The sequence below is a fragment of the Bos indicus x Bos taurus genome, chromosome 6 (assembly GCF_003369695.1).
Source record: "Bos indicus x Bos taurus breed Angus x Brahman F1 hybrid chromosome 6, Bos_hybrid_MaternalHap_v2.0, whole genome shotgun sequence".
NCBI lineage: Eukaryota > Metazoa > Chordata > Mammalia > Artiodactyla > Bovidae > Bos > Bos indicus x Bos taurus.
In genome coordinates, this window is record NC_040081.1 from 88,357,878 (window position 1) to 88,372,020 (window position 14,143).

The 14,143-nt window shown below is 38.4% G+C and overlaps 1 protein-coding gene across 1 annotated transcript; it reads left to right on the forward strand.

The window, feature by feature from the left end:
* Positions 1–7,055: 7,055 nt before the first annotated feature.
* Positions 7,056–10,836, forward strand: CXCL8 (C-X-C motif chemokine ligand 8). Its single transcript, XM_027544730.1, has 4 exons — positions 7,056–7,203; positions 8,777–8,912; positions 9,186–9,269; positions 9,710–10,836. Exons 1-4 carry the CDS (start codon positions 7,140–7,142, stop codon positions 9,729–9,731), a joined length of 306 nt encoding a protein of 101 aa, XP_027400531.1. The 5' UTR covers positions 7,056–7,139; the 3' UTR covers positions 9,732–10,836.
* Positions 10,837–14,143: the final 3,307 nt, after the last annotated feature.

Genomic DNA, 14,143 nt, shown 5'->3' on the forward strand with positions numbered 1-14,143 from the left:
TGGAAGAACTGACGCTGAAGCTGAAGCTCCAATACCTTGGCCACCTAATGCGAAAACCTGGCTCGTTGGAAAAGACCCTGATGCTGGGAAAGATTGAGGGCAGGAGCAAAAGAGGGCAACAGAGGACGAAATGGTTGGATAGCATCACTGACTCAATGCACATGAGTTTGAGTAAACTCAGGGAGATAATGAAGGCCAGGGAAGCCTGAAGTGCTGCAGTCCATGGGGTTGCAAAGAGTCAGACATGACTTGGAGACTGAACAGGAACTATTGTGATACCCACAAGGGAAGCTAATCTGTTTAGTCTTAGTGTGTTTAAGGTTAATTAGATTAAATCCATGGGTCACCATTCAAGCTCATTCATTGGCTTCTGGAAGTACTGTCTGTGGGGTCTTCTGGATTCTCCAAGGTCTGCAAAACAAAGGCAATGGGAAGAAGGAAGTAGCAGAGCCCTCCATCAGTTGATGCTAAACACTTACAGGCCCTGCATACTGCATTTCACCCCTCACCCTGCCTCCTATGTACTACCTCTTACCCCAGCCTGGTATCAGCCTATAAGGTGCTGGATGGTTAATTCACCAAAGGGGAAAATTGCTGCCTTGCTGAACTGGTTACTCTTTTATCTGTTCACTGTTAAATGAGAGCACGAGCCAGAACTCTAGTTTCCATTCTGGAGTCTTCTGGGTTCATGTGCATAAAGCAGTTGTCCCCGTGGGAGAGCAAAAATAGACAAACATTTTTACTTCCTTTTGTTGATACTGCTTTTGGTGGGAAAACTCTGAGAACTGGGGAATTTTTACTTTCATTGGAGAAATGTTTGTGGAGCACCTGTCTGTTGCAAGCACTGGGCCAGAAGTTGGCACATGGTGTGAACAAAGCAGATGTGGTCTCTGACCTTGTGGAATTTCCAGTCAGGTGAGTCTTATATCAACAATCCCACAGATGGGCTGAGCTCTCTTCAACAGAATTTGACATGGTGTTTGGATTTCAATCAAATTGTGTCTTAAATACTTCAGTGATCCCTAAGGGCAAAGTAGGGGAAAGAACTAGTTAAGGTGAAGCTCACATTTTAAAACAAAAATTTCAAAATTAAGTTTTAAGAAAGAGAGTTGTGAGAGAAAAAATACAGAAACTGCAACATAAGATCTGTTTTTCCATGTCAACTGCTTTCATCAAATTGCGAAGAGTTTCATCTCAACTTAGTTTTTAAAAAATTCACATATCTATAAAAACAAAAGGTCAAAATAATAAAGAAACTTTTAAAGAAAGAGGGAAAATAGCTATATAAATTTATACAACCTTGAATTGGCATTTTAGAGCGTTTTCTTCCAACTGTCGTTTGACTCAACGGCATGTGTGGGTCTTGGTTACCTCAAGACATAATTAAAACATGCAGAAGTCCAGTCATTTCTAATAGAGCAACTTCCCTTTTTTCCAAATGATTTCATTTCCTATGTCCCCTCCTTCACACGAAAGAAATACTACTGCCAAATAACATATGATTGTTCTTTCAAAGATAGATATTTTATTATAAACACTGGAGTAAATAATCCTAAAACTCTTGTTTCACAAATCTAACAAAGAAATGACTACAAGTAAACAATTCCATTTAACTTTTTTCGTATTGAAGACAGGCTGATCTGTCCATAATAAATGTCTGTTTCCACAACCAGCTTCAGGGGGCAGGTATTTTATGTTTATGATCTTGGCATTAACAACATTGTAATTCAAATTGAGTGATATGTATTTAGCATTTGGCTATGGTTCTCTTAAATGGCTTCCTTGGTGACTCACACAGTAAAGAGTCAGCCTGCAATGTAAGAGACCTGGCTTTGATTTCAGGATTGGAAAGATCCCCTAGAGAAGGGAATGGTAACCCACTCCAGTATTCTTTCCTGGGAAATCCCATGGACAGAGGAGCCTAGCAAGCTACAGTCCATGGGTCACAAAGAGTCAGACACGGCTGACTGAATAACAATTTCACTTTATGGTTCTCTTAACCTTGAGAATTGTTGAGCTGAGACTAATCTCCTCAAGGGAAGAAAAAAATTCCAGGTGCAAGCTGAGACTTTAGTATGGGCTTTGGGAAAGATGGTTCAGATTTTAACAGCAGCAGATGCAATACCAGAATAGCATCAGCTTGCTCAAAGTCTCTTGGTTAATCAACGGGGGAAATATTCAAACCCAGTTTCATCTCACTTCAGAATCCATGTTCTTTTCACCACATTCTGCTTTATTTTATGAATACAACTTAGTTTAGGCATACAAAAAACCCTAAGTCTAAAATACCTATTTGAAGTGGGAGTAGGGTGAAGAGTGTGGGTGGGACATAAAGTGTTTAACACATCAAAAAGACATTCTGCTTTCCTGAGAGGAGCTGGATGAAAGAAGAGTTACTTGTCAAGGTGGGAAAAGTACATGCCCATCTTTGTCTGTCTTGCTTGGCTCTTTGTTTAGCGCTTCCCTTTCTTGGATGATGGACTTGGTCCCATGGTTATGGTGAAGATCTCTGGAGGCTCTTTGTTATGTGCTGGGTGGAACTTACTTAAACAGATCAATGGTCAGGAGTCCCATGAACTCTGCATTCATTCCTGCTGCTGCTGCTGCTGCTGCTAAGTCGCTTCAGTCCTGTCCGACTCTGTGTGACCCCATAGACGGCAGCCCACCAGGCTCCCCTGTCCCTGGGATTATCCAGGCAAGAACACTGGAGTGGGTTGCCATTTCCTTCTCCAAAGCATGAAAGTGAAAAGTGAAAGTGAAGTCGCTCAGTCCTGTCTGACTCTTTGTGACTCCATGGACTGCAGCCCACCAGGCTCCTCTGCACATGGGATTTTCCAGGCAAGACTACTGGAGTGGGGTGCCATTGCCTTCTCTGGCATTCATTCCTAGAGGATGACAAAATGTCACTTGTATTTATGTGCAGCTTTTCTCTTCTTTAAAATTTTTCACTTTGCTCTCTTTTGAAGCAGTATTTCCTCAAACAAGATAATTAGCCTCTTCCTCCCTATTTGACCCAATTTAGACCTTCTACTTACTATGTAGTGGCTCATAGAGTTACCTTTACAGAAGGGGACAAGACCAGAATTATGCCCCATCTAGTCACTTTTTCTTTGTCCATCCGTGTCTCTGATAGATGGACTGAGGACATAATGCATCCAGGTTACACTATGAGAGATCACCAACATTTGCAAAGATGTCCGTTTGCTTTATAAATGAATGTTCCATTCTGAGGAAAGTGTAAGCATGTATGCTAAGTTGCTTCAGTCATGTTTGACTTTTTGTGATCCCATGGACTGTAGCCCGTCAGGCTCCTCTGTCCATAGAATTCTCCAGGCAAGAATTCTGAAGTGGGTAGCCATTCCCTTCTCTAGGGGGTCTTCCTGACCCAGGGATTGAACCTGGGTCTCCTGAATTGCAGGCAGATTCCTTACTGTCTGAGCCACCAGGGAAGGCCTGTCTTAGTGGTACTGCTGGTAAAATTGAGTCCTAATGATGATGCACAGAACCAGTCACCTCAGGTTCCTTCCATATGAGAATATTTCCTTGCTGAAGAAATCAGCATTACTGAAGCAAAGAGACTGTGAATTTTCTTTAAAATTCAGGTTCTTCTTACATATCGTGACCCAACTTTTCCTTTCCTCACTCCATAAATGTTCTTTATACTATCCTCACCAATTTCAGGAACTCAACTGGGCCATATAGTCTTACATCTCATTACCTTGTTATTTGCTTTTGCCTCCACTAGCAAAGCAGTCACCCTTTCTCCCCACTCTGTTTGTCTTATTCCTACTCATCACCAATACTAGGTCACGGTTTCAAGGATGTTTCTTCAGACAACTCCATTCATTAAAACTGCATCAGCGTTCCCACTTGTTTGCTCTCTGAGCTTCCTATAGTTATCTGTATTATAATAGTCATTCACTGTACTGTACTTGCTCATGTAGCCAGTTGTCCATATTCTACATGAGACCACAGACTCCTCAAAGTCACAGACTATATCTTATTTACAAAATAGTCACATCTCCTACTACAAGACTGGCATTAGCTGGTAATAAATATATACTAAATAAATAAGGGAACAATCAAGTTCCTAAAATAGTAGGTTTAAAAACAGTAAAGATTGCATTGCTACAGAAGTTGATGTAAGGTTCTATTTTGTCTTCTAGTCTTCTGTCAGTTGGAGGAAGAAGAGAGAAACATGGTTGTTCAGAAATCTAATAATCTCTTTGGAAAATCCTCAAACACAGCATTACTATTCCACACACACTTGTGTGGACAAGCTCATTGCTCTATCAAGCTTCCCGGGAAAGAAGGAAGATGTTGAATCAAGCTGCATTCTTTATAAGCTATGTACTTGCTCAGAGGTGGACAGACTTTCCCTACTGTATCCTCCCTTCCTTAGGGTTCTCTTCCCAAGGAAGTCTAAACTAATCAAGACTCATGAGGGATGAAGAAATGTCATTGAATCATACAAAGCTGGTTTTGTGTCCCAGGGTTCTGAAAAAAGGTCGTTTCAACTCCCTTTTGTAAATGTGCTTTTAGACCAGGACCAGAACTATCAGCTCCACTAATACTTAGATATATGAACATGGAGACATTGTTGAGTTTCCTCATGAGTAAAATGAGGACATTATTACTTTTCCTATTGTTGTGATTAAAACACATACACACAGTCTCTGGTATCAAGCAAATAGAAGTGATACTTAAGGTATTTGGGGTCACTAAACAAAACTTTCTGCAATGGAAGTTTTCTCCCCAAACCATAGATGTTCCCATTCTGAAATACCATTACTCTTGGTCTAATTTTCAACAACTCTTTATCAAAAAATTTAATTTAAATCCTGTATAAATATTTAATTAGTTATTTCTTCAAGTATTCTGGAATTCCATAGATACTAAGACTCTGTACTCCAGATTTTCAATCTGAAATGGTCACTTGCTCTCTAATACAAATAGATTTTGATCTCAAGCTTTAAATTCTAGTAAATCATAACTCACACTGATGTTGTCTCTATTGCATTATATACCGTAATCTGATTCAGCTTGGTATTTCAAAAGCCAATCTTTCATCAAGATCCTTTAAGTCAAATAAGATTTTTAGGAAATAATGTTTTAGCAAATATCTTTGTAGTCTGAAAGTCAATCATTTGACAAAAATGAGAAATACAAACCAGGGCCCTTGAGGTAGATGGGAATTTACCAGTTTAGAAGTTAAGCCAGGTAGTTTACATAAATTTACTTATGAGATAAGTGGATGTTATTAACTCATTTTATAAATAGAGAAAACTAAGATCATGGCATCCGGTCCCATCACTGCATGGCAAACAGATGGGGAAACAGTGGAAACAGTGGCTGACTTTATTTTTCTGGGCTTCAAAATCACTGCAGATGGTGATTGCAGCCATGAAATTAAAAGACACTTACTCCTTGGAAGGAAAGTTATGATCAACCTAGACAGCATATTAAAAAGCAGAGGCATTACTTTGCCAACAAAGGTCTGTCTAGTCAAGGCTATGGTTTTTCCAGTGGTCATGTATGGATGTGAGAGTTGGACTATAAGGAAAGCTGAGTGCCTAAGAATTGATGCTTTTGAACTGTGGTGTTGGAGAAGACTCTTGAGAGTCCCTTGGACTGCAAGGAGATCCAAACAGTCTATTCTAAAGCAGATCAGTCCTGGGTGTTCATTGGAAGGACTGATACTAAAGCTGAAACTCCAATACTTTGGCCACCTGATGCGAAGAGCTGACTCACTTGAAAAGACCCTGATGCTGGGCAAGATTGAGGGCAGGAGGAGAAGGGAATGACAGAGGATGAGATGGCTGGATAGCATTACCGAGTCGACAGACATGGGTTTGGGTGGACTTCAGGAGTTGGGGATGGACAGGGAGGCCTGGTGTGCTGTGGTTAATGGGGTCGCAAAGAGTTGGACATGACTGAGTGACTGAACTGAACTGAACTGATAAATACAGAAACTGGAACTCAGAAAGTTTAAAAGCTACATAAAAGTAGGTGGCTGATCCTGGATTTAAACCCAGATGCTCTTTCCACTAAGCATATACTGCTTACTTTCCATTACACATCACCTCATCCCACCCCAACCAAGTAACTCCTTTTGAACCACATCCTGGAACATAAACAATTCTTTGTTTTACCACCTGAGAGTCTTTCAACAGTGTCCCTATCTAGAAGGTGTTCTGTTTCATCCTTCTCTGTTAGAGTCCTCCATACTTCAATACCCTGCTCTATATACTTATGGAAAATTCTGCCCTTGTACTCTTGTTGGAATAAATATCTTGGTACCACTTGTCTGTTCTGTAATATATCCTGGTTCTTATATTGCTTTCTTCTTCCCATAGACCATATTCTTTAAAAACAAGTGCTTAGTCTTCTCTGTCTCCAGATTCCCACATTACTCAGAAGTTACTCAATAAATATTTGTGGAACTGATAAATATTTGTGAAAGATATTCCCTTTTGTTGTGTTAAACACATATTAGAAAACCAAATCTTTTGAAAAAGGAACATGCTCCTTGAGAGTGATAATTGTTCCTGGCAACTTTCCAAAACGCTTAGAAATGGACTTCTTGTAAATTGTGTCCCCATTAAAAGTGGTTGACTAGGTTGCCTTATCTATCATTACAGCACATATAATTTACATGAAGAAATGATGGTGCCATAAAAGAACAATCACAAATGACCTTATTCTAACAGCTGCCAGATGGGATCATGATAAAGTTCTCAAATAAAAAGGACTACCATTGACAACAATGTATCAAACTGAGAAACTTGACTATTAAAAAAATATTTTAAAATGTTTAAAAAGAAACATGGTTTTAAACAAAAGCAATAGAATTACTTGAAAGATCAAACAAAGCTTGGGTCACACAGAAAATTTGATAAGAAACCAATCACTAGAGGAGTCAGATGACTCAGATGTGCTCTCAAAGGGCGGATGGTTGCGTATTGTGGAATTTCCTCTGACATGATGCAAGCATGATGGTGCACTTGTTCCCTCTTCTTACGATGATATAAAAAGCCACAGGAGTTCTCTGCCCAACAGAAGTCCTCTGGGACAGCAGAGCTCACAAGCATCTAGAACAAGAGCCAGAAGAAACCTGACAAAAAGCCTCTTGTTCAAATATGACTTCCAAGCTGGCTGTTGCTCTCTTGGCAGCTTTCCTGCTCTCTGCAGCTCTGTGTGAAGGTAAGCACATCCTAATCTACAGAAGTTTCCTGTGTCTAAATGTGATGCTCAGATAGCAAGATTATCCCTCATGCCTGGATAACAAGCCTCCTTTTCATTCAGCAAGAGAAAAACATCTTTGCAGTCATTCACTGTTAAATTGAAGTTTTAATTTTTTAGGTGGTATCAATATATTTAGAAAGTTTGATTTATATAAACATTCTGTTCCTATCATCATTCATACTCTGTAGTATACAAATAATTAACATAAATCTATAATTTACAGTATATTTTATTGGAGGCCACATTTACCCAAATTATCTTTTAATATTGAGTAAGGTAACTCAGGTTATTTTACTCCATGTACTATTTAATTGACGAGCTTCAGGCAACTATCAATTGCTCTTTGGCCTAAAGACAGATTATAAACCTTACTGGGATCCCTCTTAAGAAATACAGTTAAGAATGTTGGGGCTTCCCTGATAGGTCAGTTGGTAAAGAATCCACCTGCAATGCAGGAGGCTCTGGTTCAATTCCTGGGTCAAGAAGATCCACTGGAGAAGGGACAGGCTACCCATTCCAGTATTCTTGCTCTTCCCTTGTGGCTCAGCTGGTAAAGAATCGGCCTACAATGTGGGTAGACCTGGGTTCGAACCCTGGATTGGGAAGATCCCGTGGAGAAGGAAAAAGTTACCCACTCCAGTAATCTGGCCTGGAGAATTCTATATTTCATAAGAGGGATCCCAATAAAGTTTATAATCTGTCTTTAAGCCCTCTTATGAAATACAGTTTAGGATGTTTATGGCATATACCATAAACATTATACATGGTATATGGCATATGTATATGTTTTTAAATGTTAAGGATTTTATTAAGATAGAGTACAATCTCTGGGTAACTCACATATATTTCTATTAATTCCTCCTGAAGGCAGTTTCCCTTTTGGTGAATCTTAGTTTGCTTGCCCGGAGAAGGCAATGGCACCCTACTCCGGTACTCTTGCCTGGAAAATCCCATGGATGGAGGAGCCTGGTAGGCTGCAGTCCATGGGGTCGCTAAGAGTTGGGCATGACTTCACTTTCACTTTCACTTTTCACTTTCATGCATTGGAGAAGGAAATGGCAACCCACTCCAGTGTTCTTGCCTGGAGAATCCCAGGGACGGGGGAGCCTGGTGGGCTGCCGTCTATGGGGTCGCACAGAGTCAGGCACGACTGAAGCGACTTAGCAGCAGTAGCAGTTTGCTTGCCATTAATAACACCGTGGTATCACAGAGGATTATGCAATGTTGAGGAGGAGAAAATGTACCATGAGGATGTCAACATTCTCCAAAGACAACTCTAAGCCTTTACACCATTCAATGTTGTTAGGAATGATTCTTTTTAAAACAAAGAGAAAAATTGAAGTCAGAGCCTGGGAGAATATCCAGCCATCGATTTCAGGGATAAATTTGCTGAAGATGTGATGTTTACCAAACAGATACTCACCAAATGATCACACTGGAATTAATAAGCATGATCACACTGGAATTAATAAGCATGAAGCTAGCCAAGCTGTGCTTATGGATGAAATAAATTCTTAATTTTTTTCCACAGCTGCAGTTCTGTCAAGAATGAGTACAGAACTTCGATGCCAATGCATAAAAACACATTCCACACCTTTCCACCCCAAATTTATCAAAGAATTGAGAGTTATTGAGAGTGGGCCACACTGTGAAAATTCAGAAATCATGTAAGTAATTTCAAAAGTGATTATTTTACTTTAGTCAGCCTAGAATTGAGACGTGGAAGAATCCAGCAAAGTTCTAGGTACTAGGAGTACATAGTGAGAAAAATAGAAAGGAAAAATTCTTTGTCTCCATGGCATTTAATATGGGACTCTAATAGCTAAAAATTAGTTTGGACTTCCATTTTATGCCTGTACTCAAGGAACCATGACTTGAATGGCAAGGTGGTGTTTGAAGCCCATGAAATATTGATTTTAATCATATCTCTCTCATTTCAGTGTTAAGCTTACCAATGGAAACGAGGTCTGCTTAAACCCCAAGGAAAAGTGGGTGCAGAAGGTTGTGCAGGTATTTGTGAAGAGGTAAGTTTTTCTTGAATTTATGTTCTTCATTTATCCTGTGACATTTACTCCAAAAGTCAGCCTTTACATTTTCTGCTGCTGCTGAAATTTATTTTCTTTTAAGCAGTTGCTTCTTTGATTAAAAAAAAAAATAGCAGCAATAGTGTGTTTGTTGTACTCGTGACTGGGAGATCGTATATCTCAGTTTGTCCAGAGAAGTGTGGGTATATGCCTGTGCCTTCTGTCATTAGTAGAGCTCCCTATAAATCTCAGAAATATTCTGGTTTAGATAGCTTATCTGATCTCTCTATCTGTAGCTGAAAATATAGAGCATTTCTAACACATGAATATCTAAGATTCTCTTAATTTTTATATTAAGTGTATTTTTAAGAACCATACCTTTCTCCTTATTAGAACATTGCTAATTTTTAAACTGTTTGTTTTATTTTATTTATTTTCAGAGCTGAGAAGCAAGATCCATGAAAAAGAAAAAACCACCAAAAATCCTTTTTCCATTGCTTCTAAGAATTCCTCAGTAAAGATGCCAATGAAACTTCAAAACAAATCTACTTCAGTGCCTCATGTACTGTGTGGGTCTGGTGTAGAGTTGTCAGATAAAATACAGGATGTCCAGTTATATTTGAATATTAAGTAAAACAATGAATATTTTTTCAGTGTTGCATGTACATTGTTCCATGTAGGACATGCTTATATTTTAGAAATTATTCATTGTATACTGTAAATTCCAATCGATCTGGAAATCCTGCTTTTTTGTTTTCGGTTTTTGTTAATCTTGCAACCCTCGCCTGCTGGCCAGGATTCCCGAGTGCCTGTTGAACTGCGCCTTGGTTTCTTTATTCCTAAACTGGAGAAAAAAAATCTCAGCCATCTTTTTACCTCACAGAGATGTGAGGACATGTGGAAGCACTTTAACTTTTATTTGGTCATGTAAATTATTTTCAAGTGTAATTTATTTACCTATTTATATATTTATTTAAGTCTCAAATACAATAATGTTTGTGCATGAATTTGGAGAAATGGGAAAGAATGTTGATAAACAGTATAATGATGATAGTAAATTTATACTTATTTTATATATTAAGTGATGTTTTGATCAAGATTGTTATATTGTAATCATAGTTACCAGATTAGCAAATTAAAAGACACAAACAGAAAGACCTCTTAGTCAATTTTTCTTTCAGATAAACACTGGATAACTTTTAGTATATAAATACATAATTATTTATCTTAAACGTTAATTGAACTGGAAGTCCTACTTTTGAGATGCCTGGCCTAGTCTTGCCCTTATTATGCAATGATGTGTTGAATCATGTGAATCTTGAGACTGTCTTTCCTACATCTGTAAAAATTAGTAGGCAATATGAATTAAGTAATTTTTTGTATTATTTATTTATTTATTCTGAACAATTAGAATCTCATACTTTAAATTATTGTGTATTCGAACATAAACTTTATTTTTTACTTTAAGATGCTTTTATATGTTCACAGTTCTTTCTACTGGTTTTGATAGTATGAAAATATGAATATAACTATAAGACATTTAAAATAAAATTCATTGTCAGAGTCATCAGGAGTTTGTCTTCATTTTTCTTTGGTAATTTTAAGATTTGTTGCTTTATTCATTTATATTAAAAATCATGTTTCAATTTAAAAAACATAAATACTTACCCTTAATATTTTATATATTATGTGGGAAATATATTTGCAGATAAACATAACTCCTTTCCAGAGATAGATTACAATCAGTAGTCTTTTCCATAGAATGATGGAAATTTTCTCAACTTCCCACTGTATACCATTTTACTAAATGAAGGTGACTTCAGATTTTCAACAGATAACCTAGGTGTCTGTACAGCTTGACACAACGGGACACTCAATGAAAGAGGGAAGAGGGCACGCATTATAAAGCACTTCTCAGCTAATTGAGGAAAACTGATACATATGAGACAAAGAAATTTAAAATATAATTAAAGACCGAGCATATTTGAAAACAAACAAAACTCTTAAAAATAAAACCACAATCTAACAAAATAAAACTCAGTGGATAAGTTTTATAACAGACTAGACACAGCTGCAAAGAAAATTGGAGATCAGAAATAAACCCAAAGACTTTATCTGGAATTTAAAGAGATACGAAGAGCTATAAAGAGGTAGTAAATTAGAAAAGTAGAAAGAAAGACATAGAAGAATCAGGGATAAAGACTTATTGATGTCCAGTTGGATTTTTACAAGCAGATGAGAGAGTAAAGCGTCAACATTTAAAGTGAATGGTTGAAAACTTCCCAGAAATTATACAATAAAAACAACAATCAGTTTTAAGAAGTCCAACTTGGCAATTCTTAACTCTACATTTCTAGTCAAAAAATAAGGACCTTAGAACTTTAATGTTTATCCAACTCCCAGCACATTTACTAGAGCCAGACATCCTGGAATGTGAAGTCAAGTGGGCCTTAGAAAGCATCACTACGAACAAAGCTAGTGGAGGTGATGGAATTCCAGTGGAGCTATTTCAAATCCTAAAGGATGATGCTGTGAAAGTGCTGCACTCAATATGCCAGCAAATTTGGAAAACTCAGCAGTGGCCACAGGACTGGAAAAGGTCAGTTTTCATTCCAATCCCAAAGAAAGGCAATGCCAAAGAATGCCCAAACTACCACACAATTGCACTCACCTCACACACTAGTAAAGTAATGCTCAAAATTCTCCAAGCCAGGCTTCAACAATATGTGAACCATGAACTTTCAGATGTTCAAGCTGGATTTAGAAAAGAAGGGAACCAGAGATCAAATTGCCAACATCTGTTGGATCAGTGAAAAAGCAAGAGAGTTCCAGAAAAATATCTATTTCTGCTTTATTGACTATGCCAAAGCCTTTGACTGTGTGGATCGCAATACATTGTGGAAAATTCTAAAAGAGATGGGAATACCAGACCACCTAGAAACCTGTATGCAGGTCAGGAAGCAACAGTTAGAACTGGACATGGAACAACAGACTGGTTCCAAATAGGAAAAGGAGTACATCAAGGCTGTATTTAGTCACCCTGCTTATTTAACTTCTATGCAGAGTACATCATGAGAAACGCTGGGCTGGATGAAGCACATGCTGGAATCAAGATTGCCAGGAGAAATATCAATAACCTCAGATATGCAGATGACACCACCCTTATGGCAGAAAGTGAAGAGGAACTGAAAGTCCTCTTGATGAAAGTGAAAGAGGAGAGTGAAAAAGTTGTCTTAAAGCTCAACATTCAGAAAACTAAAATCATGGCATCTGGTCCCATCACTTCTTGGCAAATAGATGGGGAAACAGTGAGAGACTTTATTTTCTTGGGCTCCAAAATCCCTGCAGATGGTGATTGCAGCCATGAAATTAAAAGACACTTACTCTTTGGAAGGAAAGTTATGACCAACCTAGACAGCATATTAAAAAGCAGAGACATTACTTTGCCAACAAAGGTCTGTCTAGTCAAGGCTATGGTTTTTTTTTCAGTAGTCATGTATGGATGTGAGAGTTGGACTATAAAGAAAGCTGAGCACTGAAGAATTGATGCTTTTGAACTGTGGTGTTGGAGAAGACTCTTGAGAGTCCCTTGGACTGCAAGGAGATCCAACCAGTCCATCCTAAAGGAGATCAGTCCTGGGTGTTCATTGGAAGGACTGATATTGAAGCTGAAATTCCAATACTTTGGCCACCTGATGCGAAGAGCTGACTCATTTGAAAAGACCCTGATGCTGGGAAAGAATGAAGGCAGAAAGAGAAGAGTATAACAGAGGATGAGATGGTTGGATGGCATCACCAGATCAATGAGCATGAGTTTGAGTAAACTCCAGGAGCTGGTGATGGACAGGGAGGCCTGGGGTGTTGCAGTCCATGGGGTCACAAAGAGTCGGACACGGCTGAGTGACTGAACTGAATTGAGCACATTTACTATTGATGTGGTTATCTTAAGTCCACTTTTTTTTTTTTAATTATAGAAAAGCTACACATTTTAGGGTGAAGAAAATTCCTCTATTAATTTTTCATTTGTTAGTTCATATTGCAGTCCAGTTTTCCTATGTTGTTTAGCTCCTTTCAATCACCCTAGATACATGCAACTGCCATTTTCTCTCTGAGTCAACATTATCAACAATGTGGAGCAAAGCTCATTCTATTTTCTAATTCCCAAGCCACATTAACACAAAAGTATGCAGCATAATAGAATGTTTTTAGTTAATTAATTTTTTATTGAAGGATAATTGCCTTACAGAATTTTTCTGTTTTCTGTCAAACCTCAACATGAATCAGCCATAGGTATACACATATCCCCTCCCTTTTGAACTTCCCTCCCATCTCCCTCCCCATCTCACCCCTGTAGGTTGGTACAGAGCCCCTGTTTGAGTTTCTTGAGCCATACAGCAAATTCTCCTTGGCTATCTATTTTACATATGGTATTCTAAGTTTCCATGTTACTCTTTCCACACATCTCACCCTTTCCTCCCCTCTCCCCACGTCCATAAGTTTATTCTCTATGTCTGTTTCTCCACTGCTGCCTTGTAAATAAATTCTTCTGTACCATTTTTCTAGATTCCGTGTATATAGAATTTTTGAGAGGGATGCACAAGCAGGAACGAACTGAAAATTCAATGCCAGTAGTTTCTGTTCTTAGAAACACGGTTTCCCTCTAGAAGTAAACTCTCCCTACCTGTTGATCTTTACCAGCCCTGCTGTGGGGCCTCTTCTTCCTCAGAGTTCTGCTTAAATTTCACGTCCAGTACTCTTCTCTTCAGACCCCAATTGGGTTTTTACAATTCCCTTGTCCTACCCACCTTTGTAGTCATCTTGTGGATCTCATACATAGTGAATATAACAGATAACAAATTATTTTAATAAAATGA